Source organism: Pseudophryne corroboree, chromosome 8 (genome assembly GCF_028390025.1).
Source record: "Pseudophryne corroboree isolate aPseCor3 chromosome 8, aPseCor3.hap2, whole genome shotgun sequence".
NCBI lineage: Eukaryota > Metazoa > Chordata > Amphibia > Anura > Myobatrachidae > Pseudophryne > Pseudophryne corroboree.
In genome coordinates this window covers 47,566,415-47,593,336 of record NC_086451.1, presented here as the reverse complement: position 1 = coordinate 47,593,336, position 26,922 = coordinate 47,566,415, and the positions used below count along the sequence as shown (strand labels likewise).

The window sequence follows — 26,922 nt, the reverse complement described above, 5'->3', positions numbered from 1 at the left end:
CCAGGTAGTCCTAAAGCTTTCTTTAGTTGTGCCCAGTCTCCTGCGGAGCCGCTATTCCCCATGGTCCTTACGGAGTCCCCAGCATCCACTACGGACTACGAGAAATAGATTTACCGGTGAGTAAAATCTTATTATTTCCTACAGTGCTATTTGGAAGTTCTACTAGATGTGAATACACACACACACATACTAAGGGGAGGCGGGGAGGACATCTACACTTATTCGCTGTGTACCACCAAAAGGGGAATTAATGCACCATCTTGGGTGTGTGGTTATGCCTCCCTGCTCTCCTGGAAAAGCCTGAATAATTTTTATCCTGCCCCATAAACAGTCAGTCTAGAGAAATCTGTGAGTGGCAGTTGGAATAGAGGTACTGGGAAGAGAGTGAAGATATAATGGGAGTAAGAAGATGCAGAAAAACCATCCTTCAGTCATTAAAATGCTGTTGCCCTAGGCAAAGTCCTCATCTTGCCTCATATTAGGAACAGTCCTGTATGCCCAGACCTCATTTAATATCATTTTGGAACATTTTATATGTTTTGGTAATCTCTGACCATTGATAGCGAGTTACTCACTTTTTCAGGATGATCTCTGAAGCTCCCTTGCTGTACAGTCTGAATCCTCCATTCGGCAGGCACACGATGGTGCTCATAGACTTACGGACAGAGTTGAAGGTATACACTTTGTAGAGCGTCTCCTCAGGAATCTGGTCTCGCACCAGCTGGTAGTCCCGTTGCAATTCCAGAACAAAGCCAAGCAGGGCGCACTCAGTTTTATTGCCTACCTGCTGGGGAAGCGCTCCTTCTTTTTCTGGAGGCTTGAAATGAAAGAAGACATAGAACCATTTTAAATAATAATGATAAGAAGGCCATTAAACCTTAAAAATAGTCAAAACGTCAAGACGTACTGTATAAATATTTTTTACAATGACAGGTGAACCAACCACATTGAGGAGAGCGAGTGATGTTACTAGAATCCTAACCATGACATCCCCTCCTCTCTCTCTATCTGTTGATAGCACCATCTCCTCCTCTATTCCCCAATACCATTGTCTCTGCGTCATCCTCGACTGCTCCCTTCCCTTCAGTCTCCACATCCAGGCTTTCTCACAATCATGGCACTTCTGTTTTTCAATATTTCTAGAAATAGACACTTCCTCACCATGGATGCCACCAAAACTCTCAACTGTGCACCTGTCATTTCCCACCTTGGCTACTGTAACCTCCTTCTATCCTATCTTCGCAGTAACTCTTCCCACCAATCTGTCTTTAATAGGAATGCCCATCTCATTTACCTGTCACACTGCTCTGCGTTGGCCTCATTACTCAGCTGTTACAGTACTACCGGACCTGCGGATCTTTGTTCACGGCCCCACTGGGCTGTGTACAAAAATCCATGAGTCCAGTGTGAGATTGGGCTGTAATTTGCGGGGCCGTTGGCGGCATTCCACGCTGTTACAACAGCAGCCCACCCCTCTCACGTCCAACTGAATTGACGCCTGTGTACACTATTCATTCCACAGATCATTATGCCTCATATTGATAATAATGAATTTGCACAAAGTTTAGGTGAATTTATTTTCACATATTTCTGGCACCCAATGCTTTTTAAAGATACACATTATACACTTTATTCTTTTATAAGGGTCCACTGCCTGAATTATAATTATTATTACTACCAGTTATTTATATAGCGCACACATATTCCGCAGCGCTTTACAGATAATATTTGGTCATTCACACCAGTCCCTGCCCCAGTGGAGCTTACACTCTATATTCCCTACCACATGTACACACACACACGCTACGGTTAATTTTGTTGGGATCCAATTAACCTACCAGTATATTTTTGCATTGTGGGAGGAAACCGGATTACCCAGAGGAAACCCACACAAATACGGGGAGAATATACAAACTCCACACAGTTAGGGCCATGGTGGGGATTGAACCCATGACCTCAGTGCTGTGAGGCAGTAATGCTAACCATTACACCATCCGTACTGCCCTGAATTTGTTAAGAAAAGTGGAGGTTATTTTCAGAGTGCCTTTTGGGAGCCTCTATGTTATCCTGACAATGATCAATAGATTTTCAGTTTCAATGATCTGCAAAGACCAAATGTTTGGTTCCTTTACCAGCTTCTGGCATGGGGTTGGGTACGGGATCTCAAAAGTCAAGATGCCGACAGTCAAAATACCGACAGCGGCATCCTGTCATAATCCTGACACATTTTGGTAACCCTAACCTCCCCCTCCTGCAGCCTTACCCTAACCTCTCACAGCGTAACCCTTACCTCCCCCTCCCGCAGCCTAACCCTAAACTCCCCACCGCAGTCTATCCCATACCCTCTTTTCCCACAGCCTAACCCTTAACTTCCCCTCCTGCAGCCTAACCCTAACCTCTCCCTCCCACAGCCTAACCCTCCCCTCCCGCAGCCTAACCCTAACCAACCCCTCCCGTAGCCTAACCATAACCCACCCCTGCTTTACCTTGACCTCCCCACCTGCTCCCTAACCCTTACCTCCCCCTCCTGCAGCCTAACCCTAACCTCTCCCTCCCACAGCCTAACCCTCCCCTCCCGCAGCCTAACCCTAACCAACCCCTCCCGTAGCCTAACCATAACCCCCCCCTGCTTTACCTTGACCTCCCCACCTGCTCCCTAACCCTTACCTCCCCCTCCTGCAGCCTAACCCTACCCCCTCTGCAGCCTAACCCTACCCCCTCTGCAGCCTAACCCTACCCCCACTGCAGCCTAACCCTAAACCTCCCTCTCCCACAGCCTAACCAACCCCTCCGCAGCCTAACCATAACCCACCCTTCCCGTAGTTAAACCCTAACCTCCCCCTCCTGCAGCCTAACCCGCCTCCTCCCGCAGCCTAACCCTAACCTACCCTCCCTCGCAGCCTAACCCTAATACTTATCGGCAGAATGTACCGGCATCCTGTCTGTCGGGATGCTGACTACATCCTGTGGCACGGCCCATTCTCCCTCTACTATTGACGTCAACTTAGACTTGGAGTTTAGTGGTTGGTGTGAACCTCAAAATACATATACGTGGCTTCATCGCTTACTAGTATATTGCTGGTGTAGGCACAATTGATGGCAATGGCGTTGACAAGCAAGTCCAAGGTTTTGGAGTTGAGGCTGCTGGGATCTGGCCTCTCTTTGTAATGGACATCTCCCATGTACGACTGTACCACTGTCATCCGGTTTGTTGTCAGAGTTCCTGTTTTATCAGAGCAGATGGCCGTGGCATTGCCCATTGTCTCGCAAGCATCCAGGTGCCGTACAAGGTTGTTGTCCTTCATCATTTTCTGAAACAGGAAAGCACAGAGCTGTAAACCTCTGACCTTGAGAAGAAAGGATGGAACAGTTGGACCAGACATAACAAACAGTAACAAGCCTGGTCACATGGGGCTTCCACAGCACAATACATACAGGTGATCTATCTCTGACAGTGTGACGAGGCAGATGCCTCTGTTTTCCTATACACAGCACTGGCACACATAACACTCAGCAGAATGTCTCAGTTACAGAGCTAAACTGGGAATCCTGTAAAGCGTCCAGATGCTGGGAAATATATTCAGTAAAGGAGGAACTCCTACAAGCAAGCTGCCATGATATCTACAGGAGTGAGATCGCGTATACAGATATATTATCCAAAACGGGAGTATTTAAACTAATGCAGCTACTCACTAATGTTATACACACAGACAGGACCCCCAAATGCCTCGGGTCTGGGACTCCAGGTTGACAACAAAAAGGTCGACACACCTTAGGTCGACACCAATTGGTCGACACACCTTAGGTCGACAAGGACAAAAGGTCGACAGGAACAAGGTCGACATGGAAAAAGGTCGACATGAGTTTTTGATGTTTTTTTGGTGTCGTTTTCTTCGTAGAGTGACCGGGAACCCCAATTAGTGCACCGCGTCCCCTCGCATGGCTAATTACCGTTCCAATCGTAGTCCACATGGATCGTTAAGTATGAAAAGGTTCCAAAAAAGAAAAAAATTGTGAAAAACTCATGTCGACCTTTTTCCATGTCGACCTTGTTCCTATTGATCATTTGACCATGTCGACCTAAGGTGTGTCGACCAATTGGTGTCGACCTAAGGTGTGTCGACTTTTTTGTTGTCGACCTGGAGTCCGGATACCAAATGCCTCTTCCTCCTACTCTTACTGTGAGGAGCACTGCCACACAATTTAACGAGATGAAAAATATTAGGACAGTGTGGGAAATAATGGGTAATATCATATGGAATTTGGTGTACTAAAGAAATTGTTTTTTCAAACTTCAAATGGACCAATCATATCCCTTTAAAATGACACTGATGTCTATAAAACATCCAATAAGAATTCTCTCCTCGGTGACAGTTGATATTTTCCTTTATTACACAGTTTGTCTTCCTTCGGTCTTCTATAGAATGTCACTGGCACGAAGGTAGAGCTAGTAGCACAGAAGGTGGATCTACAGTAAGTGATGGGCCAAAAATTGAAAACTTCTATTATGTACTATTCATGGATGTTGGAGATTATGCTGTTGTTTTTACATTGTTCTTCTGGAGGTTGAAATCACTTTCATGTCATGTTCCTCCAGTTTCTTTATCGTTCTTGTGGCTGAATAGATGGAGGAAACTGAAGACATATTAGTCAACAATTGGATCTTTGACTTTCTGGATTGGATGCAGGCTAGGCTAGGTATAGTTCTAAGGTTGGTTGTGGAACAGTCATTTTCAGATTGTAATTATGTAATGTTCATGACTTTGGTGTAGGTGCAGGTTAGCATTATACAGGTAAGGATTGGGTGTAGGATAGCATTGTTAAGGTTAGTGGCATGTTACACTGTTTAACGCTATGCAAGTCAAGGTTGAGTGTTGGTCAGCAATGTGCAGATTATGATTTGTGTTGGTTCAGATATTACGAATTAGGTTTGGTGCATGTCAAAACTCTGCAGATTGGTTGCAGATCAGCAATTTTCAGGATAAGGTTGGTTGCAGATCAGCACTCTCCACATCAAGGTTGGATATTGAGCAGCACTCTGAGAAAATATTTAGTTGTAGATCTGCACTCTGCAGTTAAAGGTTGATTGCAGATCAACAATTTGCAGGTTAAGACTGAATACAGAGCAGCACTCTGCAGGTTAAGGTTGGTTGCAGATCAACACCTTCCAGGTTAATTTTGATTACGGATCCACACTCTGAAGGGTAAAGGTTGGTTGCAGTTCAGCACTCTGCAGGTAAAGGTTGGTTGCAGATCAGCACTCTGCAGGTAAAGGTTGGTGGCATATTAACACGCTGCAGGGTAAAGGTTGGTTCAGTAGCGGATCTTGCCACGGGCAAGCAGGACTTTTGCCCGGGGCGCCGCCTTCCGGAGGGCGCATGGCGCCATCCGGAGGGCGCCGCACCAGGGCAAGATCCGCTGCTGCTGTGTGCCCCCCGCTGCACCCCCGCTGCCGCTGGCCGCTGCGTACGCGTCTAGTTTCCCTTCGTGGAGAGGTCCTTTACTGTGCGGTGCGCGATGACGTCATCGCACACCGCACATCATTTCAGTCTGTACAGGGGGCATAAATGGCCACGCCCCCTGTACGAAGCCACGCCCCCTATTGCCGCCCAGGGCGCACAGAGCCCCAGAACCGGCCCTGGGTTGGTTGCAGTTCAGCACTTTGCAGGTTAAGTTTGATCACGGATCAGCACATTGCAGGTTAAGGATGGTTGCAGAATAGCACTCCGCAGGTAAAAGTTGGTTTCAGATCAGCACTCTGCAGTATAAGGTTGGTTGCAGATCAACACTCTGCAGGTTAAATTTGGTTGCAGAACAACACTCTGTAGGTAGAAGTTGGTTGCAGAACAGCACTCTGCAGGTAAAGGTTGGTTGCATATCAATACTCTGCAGGGTAAAGGTTGTCTGCAGTTCAGCACACTGCAGGATAAGGTTGGTTGCAGATCAGCACTCTGCAGGTTAAGGTTGGTTGCAGATTAGCACTCTACAGGTAAAGGTGGGTTGCAGACAGGGCCGTCTTTTCGTATGGGCTCAATGGGCTCTTGCCCAAGTGCCCCAGGAGTAAAAGGGCCCTAGGCTGATAGCTGAGGGTCCCCTCTTTCCAGGAGTACCAGATTTTTGAAAATCGGCCCTAGGGAACCAGAGATATCCGACTTCAAAGCAGTGGTCCCCATCCAAGCCTGTTAATTGTTCTTCCCAGCCAGATATCTTGGGTTCTGTCTGACTTAGAGTTTTTCTGACGGTATACTCCAAAAGCTGGGACTCTCCCCTTTCAGTGGACACTGGCAGCTTGCCTCTACTATGCCCAGAACCAGAGATATCAGCCTTCAAGCAACTGGTCCCTGCTCTAGCTCCACACGCCTAATGTGCAGTTTTAAATTTTTGTTGGTGGATTGCTCTGGCTCCTGAACTATGAGCCCCAAGTCCTCAGTACCTGCTGAAAGGAGGAACTCTCGTTTTTTTTTTTATCCCATTAAAGCTAAGAAATCTATTTCCAGGAACTGGAGATATCTGCAGTCAAGCAAGCTGCCCTGACCCCCGGAAAATGATGAATATTAAGCCCACTCCACTATCCACCCCTCCCCTGTGTATTAAACACCCCCTAACACCCTGGAAGTCATGTACCAAGGCCCCTTCATTCAGCACAATGTCCCCTTCTACAGTTTAGTGTTCTCTCTCCCGCCCCATCTGTGCAGTAAAGGAGCAATTATCAGAAATTATTGCTCCAGGTCCTAAATGCTGAGCGAAAGATAGAACACCCCTACCCCTCACGGGACATCAAAGCTGCCACTGATAGCACCCCCCACCCCTACTGCTGATGGTTGTGTAGGGACCCCAGTGCATTGCTGTGCCCAGGGGCCTACACTGCTGTTAAGATGGCTCTGGTTGCAGATCAGCACTCTACAGGTAAAGGTTGGTTGCAGATCAGCACTCTGCATGATAAGGTTGGTTGTAGATCAGCACTCTGCAGGATAAGGTTGGTTGCAGATCAGCACTCTGCAGGATAAGGTTGGTTGCCATTCAACACTCTGCAGTTTAAATTTGGTTGCAGAACAGCACTTTGCAGGTTTAGGTTGACTGCAGATCACCACTCTGTAAGTTAAGATTGCTTGTGAATCAGCACTCTGCAGGTTAAGGTCGGTTTCAGAATAGCACTCTGCAGGTTAAGATTGGCAGTGGATTCGAATTCGATAGTTAAGGTAGGTTGTTTGCAGATCAGCATTATACAGGTTAAATTTCATCACTGATCAGCACTCTGCAGGTTTAGGTTGGTTGCAGAATAGCAATCTGCAGCTAAAGGTTGGTTGCAGATCAGCACTCTGCAGGATAAGGTTGGTTGCAGATAAGCACTCTGCAGGCAAAGGTTGGTTGCAGATCAACACTCTGCAGGTTAAATTTGGTTGCAGATCAACACTCTGCAGGTAAAGGTTGGTTGCATATCAACACTCTGCAGAGTAAAGGTTATTTGCAGTTCAGCACTCTGCAGGATAATGGTGGTCATTCCGAGTTGTTCGCTCGCAAGCTGCTTTTAGCAGCTTTGCACATGCTAAGCCGCCGCCTACTGGGAGTGAATCTTAGCATAGTAAAATTGCGAACGAAAGATTCGCAATATTGCGAAAAGACTTCTCTGTGCAGTTTCTGAGTAGCTCGAGACTTACTCAGCCAGTGCGATCAGTTCAGTGCTTGTCGTTCCTGGTTTGACGTCACAAACACACCCAGCGTTCGGCCAGACACTCCTCCATTTCTCCAGTCACTCCCGCGTTTTTCCCAGAAATGGTAGCGTTTTTTCACACACTCCCATAAAACGGCCAGTTTCCGCCCAGAAACACCCACTTCCTGTCAATCACATTACGATCACCAGAACGAAGAAAAAACCTTGTAATGTCGTGAGTAAAATACCAAACCTAATAGCAAATTTACTTGGCGCAGTCGCACTGCGGACATTGCGCATGCGCATTAGCGACTAATCGCTCCGTTGCGAAAAAAAAAATAACGAGCGAACAACTCGGAATGACCCCCAATGTTGGTTGCAGATCAGCACTCTGCAGGTTAAGGTTGGTTGCAGATTAGCACTGTACAGGTAAAGGTTGGTTGCAGATCAGCACTCTGCAGGATAAGGCTGGTTGCAGATCAGCACTCTGCAGGATAAGGCTGGTTGCAGATCAGCACTCTGCAGGATAAGGCTGGTTGCAGATCAGCACTCTGCATGATAAGGTTGGTTGCAGATCAGCACTCTGCAAGTAAAGGTTGGCTGTCGATCAGCACTTTGCAGGTTAAGGTTGAGTGCAGATCACCACTCTACAAGTTAAGATTGCTTGTGGATCAGCACTCTGCAGGTTAAGATTGCTTGTGGATCAGCACTCTGCAGGTTAAGATTGCTTGTGGATCAGCACTCTGCAGGTTAAGGTTGGCCTAGTTGCAGGTTCTGTTCAGGACAGTAGAGATCCAGGGCATTTTCAGGACTCTGCTGTTGAGCATGTCATCTGCAGTGTTACCTAGTTAGATCTTTGTGCACTAAAATCTTTATCCTAACACTTATTAGACTTGGATGTGATATAGATTTTTATTTCAACTTTTCAATAGCTATTATCTAAAATTCACAAATAAGAACAACAAAAGGGAACTAAATCTAATAAACAGTACGAAGACTTGTACAGTGCTGTAGAATAATGGGAATTATGGATATTTCTAGGAACACATCTTTAAAACCTGTAATAGGTCTTGCAAATTAAGGACAGCTGGCAACGATGTATTAGAGGATCTTTCGGAAGGCACCTTAAGACTGAATCTTTAACAGAAGTAAAAACATAACTGGTAAAGTATCCGATCACTCCTACTTAATGCATTATCCGCTACATAAACATGTTCCAACAGAGATTACAAGAAATGTAACAAATACAGTAACTGAACAAGTGACAGACAAAAATGTTAATTATCCTATCAGTGCTAGATGCTATACAGCTGACCTGGCCAACCTGTGGCTCTCCAGCTGTTGTAAACTACACTTCCCAGCATGCCCTGCCACAGATTTAGCATTCTCCAATAACAAAACTGTGGTGCGGAATGCTGGGACTTGTAGTTTCACAACAGCTGGAGAGCGGCAGATTGGCCAGGCCTGCTATACAGAGTTCTGCTCAGGTTGTCTGTACGTTTGAGCACTGTCCATGAACACTGGATATAACTTTAACAATAAAAAGCCAGAAATACGAATTCCCATTTCTTCAGCCAGTCTAATATAAGGAAGTAAGTTTCAACTTCTAATATTCTGGACCCAGGAAATGTCAACCCATATCACTGCTGTCCACTATGCGGAGTGTTGTTATAGGTTATATGAGTGGGTGTGGCCATTTAATGTATCTATTTGGGTTGACAGATGGATCGAATAAATGTAATAATTGTCAAATGTTGCTAAAGAACTACATGAATCGCAACGGATTGATTAAACCAATTTGTCTCAGGCACATGGGGGGTCATTCCGAGTTGATCGCTCACTAGCAACTTTTTGCAGCGCTGCGATCAGGTTAAATCTCTGCAAAACTGCGCATGCGTATGCACCGCAATGCGCAGGCGCGTCGTACGGGTACAAAGAGGATCGGTGCTGGGTGATGGATTTAACGAAGAATCCATTCGCACAGCCGATCTCAAGGTGATTGACAGAAAGAGGACGTTTGTGGGTGTCAACTGACCGTTTTCTGGGAGTGTTTGGAAAAACGCAGGCGTGTCCAGGCGTTTGCAGGGCGGGTGTTTGACGTCAATTCCGGGACCGGACAGGCTGAAGTGATCGCAGCGGCTGAGTAAGTCCAGAGCTACTCAGAAACTGCTAAAAACTTTTTTTGTGCCGTTGAAGCGAAAATACACTCCCCCATAGGCGGCGACTATCTGATCGCAGCACAGCAAAAAGTTGCTAGCGAGCGATCAACTCGGAATGACCTCCATGTTCTCAATACAGTACACAATGAATCTTTTTTTTTTTTTTTTGCACATTGGGCCTCTGGGGTTTCCTTTGAAATGGAGACCCCCCCCTACGCTTACTTTTAAAATACTTATTGTTTTTAATTTAAGTGTAAATGAGTTCATCTCAATGCATCAGGAGCCTGACTAAAAATAAATCGTAATGAACAGTTCCAGTGCAAAGTTCCCTATTAATGTCACAAATAATCATTATTTTAGGAACAAGCAATGTAAGTTTGTCACGTTAGGTCTTATTTTTGACTAAATAAAAATGGATTACTACTGTATCATCTCTCTGAGCAAAGCGAATAATGAGCTCATGAAATTTTCTTTATATTTTAAAACTTTTTTAAGATTTGTGGGCAGATGTAATGAAGACCGAGTTGACCGAAGTTGCGGGTTCCCGGCCGATTCTTTAAAGTGGCAATCGTACAAGGCAAAATCATGCCTTGCAAATAATTGCCGCTTTAAAAAAAAGTCAGAGTTCGGCAGGGATCCAGCACCTCCGGCCAACTCAGACCCTATTAAATCCGGCCCCTGGTGTGAAATTTAACAGACTGCGAGTTGCAGGCTGGGCGGGACTTTGTGCCATTCTGCCCACATTTTTAAAGCGACAATCATTTGCAGGGCAAAACCAGGTTGGTTTTGCCGTGTAAATGACTGCCGCTTTAAAAATAAAATGTCACCCCTTATTTAGAAAGTGAAGTTCATTTCTCTCCCATTGGCTGAACCTAAAACTGATGGCTAAACCGAACAAGAATATCATCCTATGTAGATTGGTGTTTTAAAGATGTGCTATTGTAAGTTAGACATATATCATGTTTAGGGGTCTATTTACAAAGCCTTGGATGGAGATAAAGTATCAGCCAATCAGCTCCTGTCATTTTTCAAACACAGCCTGTAACAGGACAGATAGAAGTTGATTGGCTGATACTTTCTCTCCATCCAAGGCATAATAGACCCCTCAGTTGACAAGTCGCAGAGTTCCCTATTTCCCAGTAAAGGCCAACAGGTGATTGCACAATGGAGATTTCCCAAGCCGCTACTGCTTACCTTGACAGAATAGGCTAGAGAGATGGTAACGGCTAGGGGCAGGCCCTCTGGCACAGCCACCACTAGAACAGTAACGCCAATGATGAAGAATTTGACAAAGTACTGCACGTAGACAGGGGTACACTCCGCTAGCCACACTTTGTCCTGCACCACAAAGGTTTCAATCACAAAGTAGAGCACCAAGATGATAACTGTAATTGCCGACATCACCAGACCTGGTGGAGGAGGGGAAGGGTGTTAAGGGGATGGGAGAAAGGACAGGAATATAAGGGAAGAAGGGGAAGGGAGTAAGTCAGAAAGGACAAACCAGGTTAATAAGGGACAGAGAGACAGAATATGGCAGCACACTGATTCCCGTTGCAAGTTGTGCTTGGCAACAGGGTTAAGCAATCTATGGATGCAACTGTTCCTGGACTACAACTCCCAGTGGCCGGCAGGTCACGCTGGTAGTTGTAGTTCAGCCGAAGAGCCACCGCTTGGCTAGACACGAATGATGTTTAGTTAAATAGAATATGTGCACATTTAGCAAAATCGCAAGTCTGCAAAATCAGAGACAGACATCAGTAGCCGCATCAGCTGTTATTAAACTACAACTGCCATCACCTTAATATAGTGTCCTACTGGTAGCTTGTGCGCCAACGGTGTGCCACCAAGTGCGTAAACTCTGTAACAAGCTGTGAATGGATTTCCAGAGGCACAAATGCTCTTCAGACACTCAGAAATCTCTATACACGCTGCTCTATAAACGCTGCATACATTCTCTATACACGCTGCTTTATACACGCTGCATACATTCTCTATACACGCTGCATACATTCTCTATACACAGTGCATACATTCTCTATACACAGTGCATACATTCTCTATACATGCTGCATACATTCTCTATACACAGTGCATACATTCTCTATATACGCTGCTCTATACACAGTGCGTACATTCTCTATACACAGTGCATGCATTCTCTATACACGCTGCTCTATACACGCTGCATACATTCTCTATACACAGTGCATACATTCTCTATACATGCTGCTCTATAAACGCTGCATACATTCTCTATACACGCTGCATACATTCTCTATACACGCTGCTCTATACACGCTGCATACATTCTCTATACACGCTGCATACATTCTCTATACACAGTGCATACATTCTCTATACATGCTGCTCTATACACGCTGCATACATTCTCTATACACGCTGCTCTATACACAGTGCATACATTCTCTATACACAGTGCATACATTCTCTATACACGCTGCATACATTCTCTATACACAGTGCATACATTCTCTATACACAGTGCATACATTCTCTATACACAGTGCATACATTCTCTATACACACTGCTCTATACACAGTGCATACATTCTCTATACACAGTGCATACATTCTCTATACACGCTGCTCTATACACGCTGCATACATTCTCTATACACGCTGCATACATTCTCTATACACAGTGCATACATTCTCTATACACGCTGCTCTATACACGCTGCATACATTCTCTATACACAGTGCATACATTCTCTATACACAGTGCATACATTCTCTATACATGCTGCTCTATACACGCTGCATACATTCTCTATACACAGTGCATACATTCTCTATACACGCTGCTCTATACACGCTGCATACATTCTCTATACACGCTGCATACATTCTCTATACACAGTGCATACATTCTCTATACATGCTGCTCTATACACGCTGCATACATTCTCTATACACAGTGCATACATTCTCTATACACGCTGCATACATTCTCTATACACGCTGCATACATTCTCTATACACGCTGCATACATTCTCTATACACAGTGCATACATTCTCTATACACAGTGCATACATTCTCTATACACAGTGCATACATTCTCTATACACGCTGCTCTATACACGCTGCATACATTCTCTATACACAGTGCATACATTCTCTATACACGCTGCTCTATACACAGTGCATACATTCTCTATACAGTGCATACATTCTCTATACACAGTGCATACATTCTCTATACACAGTGCATACATTCTCTATACACGCTGCTCTATACACAGTGCATACATTCTCTATACACAGTGCATACATTCTCTATACACGCTGCTCTATACACAGTGCATACATTCTCTATACACAGTGCATACATTCTCTATACACAGTGCATACATTCTCTATACACAGTGCATACATTCTCTATACACGCTGCTCTATACACAGTGCATACATTCTCTATACACGCTGCATACATTCTCTATACATGCTGCTCTATACACGCTGCATACATTCTCTATACACGCTGCATACATTCTCTATACACGCTGCTCTATACACGCTGCATACATTCTCTATACACAGTGCATACATTCTCTATACATGCTGCTCTATACACGCTGCATACATTCTCTATACACGCTGCATACATTCTCTATACACGCTGCTCTATACACGCTGCATACATTCTCTATACACAGTGCATACATTCTCTATACATGCTGCTCTATACACGCTGCATACATTCTCTATACACGCTGCTCTATACACAGTGCATACATTCTCTATACACGCTGCATACATTCTCTATACACAGTGCATACATTCTCTATACACAGTGCATACATTCTCTATACATGCTGCTTTATACACGCTGCATACATTCTCTATACACAGTGCATGCATTCTCTATACACACTGCTCTATACACAGTGCATACATTCTCTATACACGCTGCTCTATACACGCTGCATACATTCTCTATACACAGTGCATACATTCTCTATACATGCTGCTTTATACACGCTGCATACATTCTCTATACACAGTGCATGCATTCTCTATACACACTGCTCTATACACAGTGCATACATTCTCTATACATGCTGCTCTATACACGCTGCATACATTCTCTATACACAGTGCATGCATTCTCTATACACGCTGCTCTATACACGCTGCATACATTCTCTATACACAGTGCATGCATTCTCTATACACGCTGCTCTATACACGCTGCATACATTCTCTATACACAGTGCATACATTCTCTATACACGCTGCTTTATACACGCTGCATACATTCTCTATACACAGTGCATACATTCTCTATAACCGCTGCTCTATACACGCTGCATACATTCTCTATACACAGTGCATACATTCTCTATACACGCTGCATACATTCTCTATAACCGCTGCTCTATACACGCTGCATACATTCTCTATACACGCTGCTCTATAAACGCTGCATACATTCTCTATACACGCTGCATACATTCTCTATACACAGTGCATACATTCTCTATACATGCTGCTCTATACACGCTGCATACATTCTCTATACACAGTGCATACATTCTCTATACACGCTGCATACATTCTCTATACACAGTGCATACATTCTCTATACATGCTGCTCTATACACGCTGCATACATTCTCTATACACGCTGCATACATTCTCTATACACAGTGCATACATTCTCTATACATGCTGCTCTATACACGCTGCATACATTCTCTATACACAGTGCATACATTCTCTATACACGCTGCTTTATACACGCTGCATACATTCTCTATACACAGTGCATACATTCTCTATACATGCTGCTTTATACACGCTGCATACATTCTCTATACACAGTGCATGCATTCTCTATACACACTGCTCTATACACAGTGCATACATTCTCTATACATGCTGCTCTATACACGCTGCATACATTCTCTATACACAGTGCATGCATTCTCTATACACGCTGCTCTATACACGCTGCATACATTCTCTATACACAGTGCATGCATTCTCTATACACGCTGCTCTATACACGCTGCATACATTCTCTATACACAGTGCATACATTCTCTATACACGCTGCTTTATACACGCTGCATACATTCTCTATACACAGTGCATACATTCTCTATACATGCTGCTCTATACACGCTGCATACATTCTCTATACACAGTGCATACATTCTCTATACACGCTGCTTTATACACGCTGCATACATTCTCTATACACAGTGCATACATTCTCTATACATGCTGCTTTATACACGCTGCATACATTCTCTATACACAGTGCATACATTCTCTATACATGCTGCTTTATACACGCTGCATACATTCTCTATACACAGTGCATACATTCTCTATACACGCTGCTCTATACACGCTGCATACATTCTCTATACATGCTGCATACATTCTCTATACACGCTGCTTTATACGCGCTGCATACATTCTCTATACACGCTGCTTTATACACGCTGCATACATTCTCTATACACAGTGCATACATTCTCTATACACAGTGCATACATTCTCTATACACAGTGCATACATTCTCTATACACGCTGCTCTATACACAGTGCATACATTCTCTATACACAGTGCTCTATACACAGTGCATACATTCTCTATACACGCTGCTTTAAACATGCTGCATACATTCTCTATACACAGTGCATGCATTCTCTATACACGCTGCTTTATACACAGTGCATACATTCTCTATACACGCTGCTCTATACACAGTGCATACATTCTCTATACACGCTGCTCTATACACGCTGCTTTATACACGCTGCATACATTCTCTATACACAGTGCATGCATTCTCTATACACACTGCTCTATACACAGTGCATACATTCTCTATACACAGTGCATACATTCTCTATACACGCTGCTCTATACACGCTGCATACATTCTCTATACACGCTGCTTTATACACGCTGCATACATTCTCTATACACAGTGCATGCATTCTCTATACACACTGCTCTATACACAGTGCATACATTCTCTATACACGCTGCTCTATACACAGTGCATACATTCTCTATACACAGTGCATACATTCTCTATACACACTGCTCTATACACAGTGCATACATTCTCTATACACGCTGCTCTATACACAGTGCATACATTCTCTATACACAGTGCATACATTCTCTATACACGCTGCTCTATACACAGTGCATACATTCTCTATACACAGTGCATACATTCTCTATACACGCTGCTCTATACACGTTGCATACCAATGCCAAGAGAGTCCAGAATGCTGGCCACACTGTAAAAATATTCATGCACTAAAAATACTGCAGTGGCTGTACAAAAAAAACAACAGGTGTCAATTTAAATAGCCACAAGCCAGCTCACCCTGCCAGTAAGTGCAGCCATACTTGCCTACTCTCCCGGAATGGCCGGGAGGCTCCCGAAAATCGGGTGACCCTCCCGGCCCCACGGAAGAGCAGACAAGTCTCCCGGTTTTTCAAGTTCCCCCCTGCCCGGCCACCCACTTTGAGAGTAAAGTGGGCGGTCCGGACAGTAGATGATGCGATTCTTGTTGAATCGCGTCATCATAGTCACGCCCCCTGCTGTAAAATGCCAGTTATCGCGGCATTACAGAGCGGGGGGCGTGGTTTAAACGTGTACCGCTATAACCCCGCCCTCATTCCGCCTCCTCCCCTCCTCATCCCCGCCCCGTTCCGCCTCCTCCCCGCCCCCTCTTCTCGACATTGCCCAGCCCCTCCACTGAGCCGTCCTGGCAGCTCTCTCCCGGAGAGAGCTGCCAGAAGGTAGGTAAGTATGAAGTGCACACAGCTTTAGATTGTAAGCTCTCATGAACCGGGCCCACTTCCCTCATGTGCTTTTTCTCACTTAAATCATTATCCCCTTCCCACTGCCAAAAACAGCACCAAACCTTTGCCCGCCTGTTGCGTATTTGATTACTATGGGGGTAATTCAGAGTTGATCGCAGCAGCAAATTTGTTAGCAGTTGGGCAAAACCATGGTGGTCATTCTGAGTTGGTCGCTCACTGCCGTTTTTCGCAGCATAGCGATCATGCTAAAAATCGGCTGTTCTGCGCATGCGTATGGGCCGCAGTGCACACGCGCTAAGTAATTTCACACAAAACTATGCAATTTTACACATGGCCGAGCAACGCTTTTCACTTCAGTCACTCTGCTGATCGGTGAGTGATTGACAGGAAGTGGGTGTTCTGGGTGGTAACTGACCGTTTTCAGGGAGTGTGCTAAAAAAAGCAGACGTGCCAGGCAAAAACGAGTGGCTGGAGAAACCGGGGAGTGGTTGGCTGAACGCAGGGCGTGTTTGTGACGTCAAACCAGGAACTAAACTGACTGCAGTGATCGCAAGATAGGAGTAGGTCTGGGGCTGCTCAGAAACTGCAGGGAAATATTTAATAGCCGAACTGCTAACCTTTCGTTCGCTAATCTGCTATGCTAAGATACACTCCCAGAGGGCGGAGGCCTAGCGTGTGCAATGCTGCTAAAAGCAGCTAGCGAGCGATCAACTTGGAATGAGGGCCTATGTGCACTGCAGGGGGGGCAGATGTAACATGTGCAGAGAGAGTTAGATTTGGGTGCGTTATTTTGTTTCTGTGCAGGGTAAATACTGGCTGCTTAATTTTTACACTGCAATTTAGATTTCAGTTTGAACACACCCCACCCAAATCTAACTCTCTCTGCACATGTTACATCTCCCCCCCCCCCTCCCTGCTGTGCACATGGTTTTGCCCAACTGCTAACACATTTTCTGCTGCGATCAACTCTGAATTAGGCCCCATGACTGCTGCTGCTGCAGGAATGGTTATAAACTGTCTCTGTTTGCGTGCTCTGTAAGGTGCTGGGGACCCCTTGTGGCGCCATATAAATAATGAATAATAATAATAATAATAATAACAAATAATAATAATAATAAAATATGCTGCAATAATGTTCTCAGTTCCACAGGGGCTAAATCAGGTCATGATGGGGGTAAGAATGTGTGCTGTTGCTGACATTTCCACGGCGTCATAACGGCACATTGCAGCACTTCTAGCTAACTGAATTCACCACAAAGACTTTAAAAATGTTGTACGCACACTTTAAACACACAAACACATGCTGAATACATTCTACAAACCCTGACAACACTTCAAACATTCCATGCTCTACATACTCTCCATATAATCTACAAATGTTTTGTATCCTCTGCAAAAGCTCAGAATGTGAGCATGTGACACATACACAATACAAGTGCGGTGTACAGGCTACAGAGAGAGCATTACGCATGTTTGTGTGGGAAAAACACACTGGCACACAAAGCTCCAGTCTGATACTAATGTAAGGTTAATAAGTCACAAACATTGTTGACAGTATTAGGAGGTAAAAAATTGCCAACATGACATACATTATGTGAATAGTATGATACAGAGTATCGGGCCTGGTTCAGAGATGTACACAATGACAATATTTACAGAGTTGAACGATTATCGGATGCAACGCGGTCGCACTGCACAGGCGCCAAGGTACCATAGCGATGCTACTTACAATGAGGATTTCGTCACAAAATGGTTGACAGTCAGGTATTGCTTGGGGGGCAGTTACGTGAAGCGCCTGCAAAAACATAGGTGTGTCACGACTGGTTTAGTGTCTCAGCCTATAATTGCGATCCCATACGCAGAAAACATGGCTCCAGCTTCCCAGTTAGGGGCAACTCAGGAGAGGAGGAGGCCCTTGTGTAGTCTCCATCCGGGCCTCTTCCTCTCTTGCCAACAGAGCAATAGACTCTGGGCACTAGGGTCACCAGGAGACACTCGTGCTGTCCCAGAGTCTAGTGCGCATGTGCAGGTCTCCGGGAAAATGGTGAGGGGGGCCATTTTCCCACTGATGTTTCTTACTGCGTATGCGCAGAGAAAATGGCTGCCACATAATTTTCCCAGTGGTTCCTGCAGCGAAGGGTAAGTATTGAAAAAATAGGTGCACGGCGTGCAATGTGGGCCCCCCTGGCACCCATTATAGGTAAGCCAGTGGTCTCAGTTCATTCTGTGATACTGTAAGATTGCCAAGATGGTGGTCAACTATGGAAGCATTTGGGATCACATGTTTGTGTACGCAGTGGCTGGAATCTGCGAAGCCGCCATTACATTTCCAGATGGCGGCAGCATTAGCACATTTTCGCAAATCCGCTGCGTACAGGATCGCAGCTGCGAATGCATTAGCCTACAACTCTGAATCAGGCACGCAGTTATTTATATTTAAGACCACCTGAAAACTCTGCTCGTGGTGTTACAGTTGTAGATCATCAACAGCTGAGCGTTGCCTATACATTTTAGGTGTTCCATTAGGCAGAAAGCGTTACCAAATACTGTTTAAAAAAAAAAAAAAAAAGTGGCTCTTTTGAGATCATAATCATAAAAATTGCAACAGTGAAATCTATGTTAGCTGGAACACGGAAAGTGTTTTTGTTAGGCCTATAGGGAAAATAGCAATTGACAAACAGAAGAAAGCAATACGTGTTATTTTCTCGCATCTTTTTTTCAGTCCCTTCCCGAGACTCGCACTGGGAAAAGCATGCTAGTTATATTAAAGCCAGCAGACAGACAGCTGTTTTATATCAGAAACAAAATACTATTCTACTGTAGACCACTGAGAGGTCAATTGAAAGATCTGACAGACTACTTTCTCCAGGAGCTCCTACTGTACTGCCTGCAGACTTCAGTTATCCATCAAAGTGGCACTTCTAACACCCGCAATGTGCCTGGGTCATACAGCGACTTCTTGCGCATGTGCTGTATATTTAAAGTGGACTTTTTACCCTACACAGAACGATGGCAGCCATTTTGTAAGCTGCAGCCTCAGTGATGTCAATAACTGCTAATGAACTGATAGGATGACTACTGCTTCAGCCAACAAGATGGCGGCCCTCACGCTGTGCAGGAAACAGGTCCACTTTAAATTGCAGTGCATATGCAAGATAAAAGGCATAAAAAAAATAAGATTTTACTTACCGATAAATCTATTTCTCGGAGTCCGTAGTGGATGCTGGGGTTCCTGAAAGGACCATGGGGAATAGCGGCTCCGCAGGAGACAGGGCACAAAAAGTAAAGCTTTTCCAGATCAGGTGGTGTGCACTGGCTCCTCCCCCTATGACCCTCCTCCAGACTCCAGTTAGGTACTGTGCCCGGACGAGCGTACACAATAAGGGAGGATTTTGAATCCCGGGTAAGACTCATACCAGCCACACCAATCACACCGTACAACCTGTGATCTAAACCCAGTTAACAGTATGATAACAGCGGAGCCTCTGAAAGATGGCTTCCTTCAACAATAACCCGAATTAGTTAACAATAACTATGTACAATTTATGCAGATAATCCGCACTTGGGATGGGCGCCCAGCATCCACTACGGACTCCGAGAAATAGATTTATCGGTAAGTAAAATCTTATTTTCTCTATCGTCCTAGTGGATGCTGGGGTTCCTGAAAGGACCATGGGGATTATACCAAAGCTCCCAAACGGGCGGGAGAGTGCGGATGACTCTGCAGCACCGAATGAGAGAACTCCAGGTCCTCCTTAGCCAGAGTATCAAATTTGTAAAATTTTACAAACGTGTTCTCCCCTGACCACGTAGCTGCTCGGCAAAGTTGTAATGCCGAGACCCCTCGGGCAGCCGCCCAAGATGAGCCCACCTTCCTTGTGGAGTGGGCCTTTACAGATTTAGGCTGTGGCAGGCCTGCCACAGAATGTGCAAGTTGGATTGTGCTACAGATCCAACGAGCAATCGTCTGCTTAGACGCAGAAGCACCCATCTTGTTGGGTGCATACAATATAAACAACGAGTCAGATTTTCTGACTCCAGCTGTCCTTGCAATATATATTTTTAATGCTCTGACAACGTCCAGTAACTTGGAGTCCTCCAAGTCACTTGTAGCCGCAGGCACTACAATAGGCTGGTTCAGATGAAATGCTGACACCACCTTAGGGAGAAAATGCGGACGAGTCCGCAGTTCTGCCCTGTCCGAATGGAAAATCAGATATGGGCTTTTGTAAGATAAAGCTGCCAATTCTGATACTCTCCTGGCAGAAGCCAGGGCTAGAAGCATGGTCACTTTCCAAGTGAGATATTTCAAATCCACCTTTTTTAGTGGTTCAAACCAATGAGATTTTAGAAAGTCCAAAACCACATTGAGATCCCACGGTGCTACTGGAGGCACCACAGGAGGCTGTATATGCAGCACTCCCTTAACAAAGGTCTGGACTTCAGGGACTGAAGCCAATTCTTTTTGAAAGAAAATCGACAGGGCCGAAATTTGAACCTTAATAGATCCCAATTTGAGACCCATAGACAATCCTGATTGCAGGAAATGTAGGAATCGACCCAGTTGAAATTCCTCCGTCGGAGCACTCCGATCTTCGCACCACGCAACATATTTTCGCCAAATTCGGTGATAATGTTGCACGGTTACTTCCTTCCTTGCTTTAATCAAAGTAGGAATGACTTCTTCCGGCATGCCTTTTTCCTTTAGGATCCGGCGTTCAACCGCCATGCCGTCAAACGCAGCCGCGGTAAGTCTTGAAACAGACAGGGACCCTGCTGAAGCAAGTCCCTCCTTAGAGGTAGAGGCCACGGATCTTCCGTGATCATCTCTTGAAGTTCCGGGTACCAAGTCCTTCTTGGCCAATCCGGAACCACTAGTATCGTTCTTACGCCTCTTTGCCGTATAATTCTCAATACTTTTGGTATGAGAGGCAGAGGAGGAAACACATACACCGACTGGTACACCCAAGGCGTTACCAGCGCGTCCACAGCTATTGCCTGCGGATCTCTTGACCTGGCGCAATACCTGTCCAGTTTTTTGTTGAGGCGAGACGCCATCATGTCCACCATTGGTCTTTCCCAACGGGTTACCAGCATGTGGAAGACTTCTGGATGAAGTCCCCACTCTCCCGGGTGAAGATCGTGTCTGCTGAGGAAGTCTGCTTCCCAGTTGTCCACTCCCGGGATGAACACTGCTGACAGTGCTATCACATTATTCTCTGCCCAGCGAAGAATCCTTGCAGCTTCTGCCATTGCACTCCTGCTTCTTGTGCCGCCCTGTCTGTTCACATGGGCGACTGCCGTGATGTTGTCCGACTGGATCAACACCGGTTTTCCCTGAAGCAGAGGTTCTGCCTGGCTTAGAGCATTGTATATTGCTCTTAGTTCCAGAATGTTTATGTGAAGAGACGTTTCCAGTAGAGATGAGCGAGGTTCGGTTTTACTCGGTTTTACTCGGTTCTCAAAACGGCATCTTATTGGCTATCCAAAACACGTGACATCCGTGAGCCAATAAGATGCCGTTTTGAGAACCGAGTAAAACCGAGTAAAACCGAATCCGCTCATCACTAGTTTCCAGGCTCGTCCATACTCCCTGGAAGTTTCTTCCTTGTGCGACTGCCCCCCAGCCTCTCAGGCTGGCGTCCGTGGTCACCAGGATCCAATCCTGTATGCCGAATCTGCGGCCCTCCAATAGATGAGGACTCTGCAACCACCACAGAAGAGACACCCTTGTCCTTGGAGACAGGGTTATCCGTAGGTGCATCTGAAGATGCGACCCTGACCATTTGTCCAACAGATCCCTTTGGAAAATTCTTGCGTGGAATCTGCCGAATGGAATTGCTTCGTAAGAAGCCACCATTTTTCCCAGGACTCTTGTGCATTGATGTACAGACACCTTTCCTGGTTTTAGGAGGTTCCTGACAAGCTCGGATAACTCCTTGGCTTTTTCCTCCGGGAGAAAAACCTTTTTCTGAACCGTGTCCAGAATCATCCCTAGGAACAGCAGACGAGTTGTCGGCATTAACTGGGATTTTGGAATATTCAGAATCCACCCGTGCTGTTTTAGCACTTCTTGAGACAGTGCTAATCCCATCTCTAGCTGTTCTCTGGACCTTGCCCTTATTAGGAGATCGTCCAAGTATGGGATAATTAATATGCCTTTTCTTCGAAGAAGAATCATCATCTCGGCCATTACCTTTGTAAAGACCCGAGGTGCCGTGGACAATCCGAACGGCAGCGTCTGAAACTGATAGTGACAGTTTTGTACAACGAACCTGAGGTACCCCTGGTGTGAGGGGTAAATTGGAACGTGGAGATACGCATCCTTGATGTCCAAGGATACCATAAAGTCCCCCTCTTCCAGGTTCGCTATCACTGCTCTGAGTGACTCCATCTTGAACTTGAACTTCTTTATGTACAGGTTCAAGGACTTCAGATTTAGAATAGGCCTTACCGAGCCATCCGGCTTCGGTACCACAAAAAGAGTGGAATAATACCCCTTCCCTTGTTGTAGAAGAGGTACCTTGACTATCACCTGCTGAGAGTACAGCTTGTGAATGGCTTCCAAAACCGTCTCCCTTTCGGAGGGGGACGTTGGTAAAGCAGACTTCAGGAAACGGCGAGGTGGATCTGTCTCTAATTCCAACCTGTACCCTTGAGATATTATCTGCAGGATCCAGGGATCTACCTGCGAGTGAGCCCACTGCGCGCTGTAATTTTTGAGACGACCGCCCACCGTCCCCGAGTCCGCTTGAGAAGCCCCAGCGTCATGCTGAGGCTTTTGTAGAAGCCGGGGAGGGCTTCTGTTCCTGGGAAGGAGCTGCCTGTTGCTGTCTCTTCCCTCGACCTCTGCCTCGTGGCAGATATGAATAGCCCTTTGCTCTCTTATTTTTAAAGGAACGAAAGGGCTGCGGTTGAAAAGTCGGTGCCTTTTTCTGTTGGGGAGTGACTTGAGGTAGAAAGGTGGATTTCCCGGCTGTAGCCGTGGCCACCAAATCTGATAGACCGACTCCAAATAACTCCTCCCCTTTATACGGCAAAACTTCCATATGCCGTTTTGAATCCGCATCGCCTGTCCACTGTCGCGTCCATAAAGCTCTTCTGGCCGAAATGGACATAGCACTTACCCGTGATGCCAGTGTGCAGATATCCCTCTGTGCATCACGCATATAAAGAAATGCATCCTTTATTTGTTCTAACGACAGTAAAATATTGTCCCTGTCCAGGGTATCAATATTTTCAATCAGGGACTCTGACCAAACTACCCCAGCACTGCACATCCAGGCAGTCGCTACAGCTGGTCGTAGTATAACACCTGCATGTGTGTATATACTTTTTTGGATATTTTCCATCCTCCTATCTGATGGATCTTTAAGTGCGGCCGTCTCAGGAGAGGGTAACGCCACTTGTTTAGATAAGCGTGTTAGCGCCTTGTCCACCCTAGGAGGTGTTTCCCAGCGCTCCCTAACCTCTGGCGGGAAAGGGTATAATGCCAATAATTTCTTTGAAATTATCAGCTTTTTATCAGGGGCAACCCACGCTTCATTACACACGTCATTTAATTCTTCTGATTCAGGAAAAACTATAGGTAGTTTTTTCACACCCCACATAATACCCTGTTTAGTGGTACCTGTAGTATCAGCTAAATGTAACGCCTCCTTCATTGCCAAAATCATATAACGTGTGGCCCTACTGGAAAATACGGTTGATTCGTCACCGTCACCACTGGAGTCAGTGCCTGTGTCTGGGTCTGTGTCGACCGACTGAGGCAAAGGGCGTTTCACAGCCCCTGACGGTGTTTGAGTCGCCTGGACAGGCACTAATTGATTGTCCGGCCGCCTCATGTCGTCAAACGACTGCTTTAGCGTGTTGACACTATCCCGTAGTTCCATAAATAAAGGCATCCATTCTGGTGTCGACTCCCTAGGGGGTGACATCCTCATATTTGGCAATTGCTCCGCCTCCACACCAATATCGTCCTCATACATGTCGACACACACGTACCGACACACAGCAGACACACAGGGAATGCTCCTAACGAAGACAGGACCCACTAGCCCTTTGGGGAGACAGAGGGAGAGTTTGCCAGCACACACCAAAAGCGCTATATATATATCAGGGATAGCCTTATAATAAGTGCTCCCTTATAGCTGCTTTGTTATATCAAAATATCGCCATACATTTGCCCCCCCCTCTCTGTTTTACCCTGTTTCTGTAGTGCAGTGCAGGGGAGAGACTTGGGAGCCGTCCTGACCAGCGGAGCTGTGAGAGGAAATGGCGCCGTGTGCTGAGGAGATAGGCCCCGCCCCTTTTCTGGCGGGCTCGTCTCCCGCTATTTAGAGAAATCAGGCAGGGGTTAAATATCTCCATATAGCCTCTGGGGGCTATATGTGAGGTATTTTTAGCCTTTATATAGGTTACATTTGCCTCCCAGGGCGCCCCCCCCCAGCGCCCTGCACCCTCAGTGACCGCGTGTGAAGTGTGCTGAGAGGAAAATGGCGCACAGCTGCAGTGCTGTGCGCTACCTTTAGAAGACTGCAGGAGTCTTCAGCCGCCGATTCTGGACCTCTTCTGACTTCAGCATCTGCAAGGGGGCCGGCGGCGCGGCTCCGGTGACCATCCAGGCTGTACCTGTGATCGTCCCTCTGGAGCTTGATGTCCAGTAGCCAAGAAGCCAATCCATCCTGCACGCAGGTGAGTTGACTCCTTCTCCCCTCAGTCCCTCGCTGCAGTGATCCTGTTGCCAGCAGGAATCACTGTAAAATAAAAAACCTAGCTAAACTTTTTCTAAGCAGCTCTTTAGGAGAGCCACCTAGATTGCACCCTTCTCGGCCGGGCACAAAAATCTAACTGGAGTCTGGAGGAGGGTCATAGGGGGAGGAGCCAGTGCACACCACCTGATCTGGAAAAGCTTTACTTTTTGTGCCCTGTCTCCTGCGGAGCCGCTATTCCCCATGGTCCTTTCAGGAACCCCAGCATCCACTAGGACGATAGAGAAAAGCAGTGTTAGAAAATCATATATATAGCTTTCAATATAAATTTGTACTCTTGTAGGTATCATTCTGTGGAGACGTGTAAGGATATACTGTATTCTACCTATTCTTCCATAAATCCTACTGAGTCACTGGACGTTATGTAGAATAGTAAAGCCCTTGAAAGTTGCTACTGTTGACTTCCTATTGGTTCAGACACTGCCTTCATGACACTCTGGGTTCCAATTGGTTTGTAGGTTACAATTAACAACACCCTGGCTTCCAATTGGTTGGTAGATCTCTGGCTTAAACACAGCGGGTAGAAGCCTCTTTTACAAGCTTCCACTTTGTGCCTTAAATCTCTGTGAATGTCGCTAGTGAATGCAAAAGCTGAATTGGGGTTCGTTTACAAAATTTGTGTTCCTACTGTGTGCAGGGGACAAGTCCCTAAAGGGGTTGGGGGTCTTTCAATATGTGCATTTCATAATGACAGCCCTGTGTGCAGTGATGCCCAGATTTACCTGCTTTTCCGATCTGCACTGCCAGCTTGGTGAGCTTCCCTTGTAATACAGATTTCTCCTTTTTTGGGACGCTGGATTTCTTCTTCTCTCTCTCCTCCATTTCTCCACCTTCTGCGCTCTTCAGCGGCTGCATCTCCATGGCAACTGCTCCGTCCTGCTTTTTAGCTGGGAAGAGGAAGCAGAAAATTCCTGTTACCTCAGTGTTTAGGCCACAAATGAGCAGTGGCATAGATTCCCGGGATCTCTGAATACTCCACTAACAATAAGTATGTATGTGCTTAAGTGTAATTGGATCAACATGATATTCCACATGATATGCCGCATAATGGCCCTCATTCCGAGTTGTTCGCTCTTTAGTTCTTTTCGCAACGGAGCAATTAGTCGCAAACTGCGCATGCACAATGTTCACAATGCGTCTGCGCCAAGTAAATTTGCAAAAAAGTTTGGTAGTTTACTCACGGCTTAACGATGAAATTTCTTCGTTCTGGTGATCGCAGTGAGATTGACAGGAAGTGGGTATTTCTGGGCGGAAACAGGCCGTTTTATGGGTGTGTGCGAAAAAACGCTGCCGTTTCTTGGAAAAACGCGGGAGTGGCTGGAGAAACGGGGGAGTGTCTGGGCGAACGCTGGGTGTGTTTGTGACATCAAACCAGGAACGAAACTGACTGAACTGATCGCAGTGGCAGAGTAAGTCTCGAGCTACTCAGAAACTGCTAAGAAATTTCTATTCGCAATTCTGCTAATCTTTCGTTCGCAATTCTGCAAAGCTAAGATTCACTCCCAGTAGGCGGCGGCTT

General features: G+C 45.8%; 1 protein-coding gene across 7 annotated transcripts in view; it reads right to left on the bottom strand.

The window, feature by feature from the left end:
• ATP2B3 (ATPase plasma membrane Ca2+ transporting 3) overlaps positions 1–26,922 on the bottom strand; it is a 671,061-nt gene that overhangs the window by 117,766 nt on the left and 526,373 nt on the right. For all 7 annotated transcript variants that reach the window (XM_063936325.1, XM_063936321.1, XM_063936322.1 and 4 more), the window contains 4 exons: positions 26,126–26,290; positions 11,005–11,219; positions 3,069–3,311; positions 576–817 (listed from right to left, as the gene is read on the bottom strand). In XM_063936325.1, coding sequence (XP_063792395.1) covers positions 576–817; positions 3,069–3,311; positions 11,005–11,219; positions 26,126–26,290 — 865 coding nt within the window. The remainder of the gene's footprint in view (positions 1–575; positions 818–3,068; positions 3,312–11,004; positions 11,220–26,125; positions 26,291–26,922) is intronic.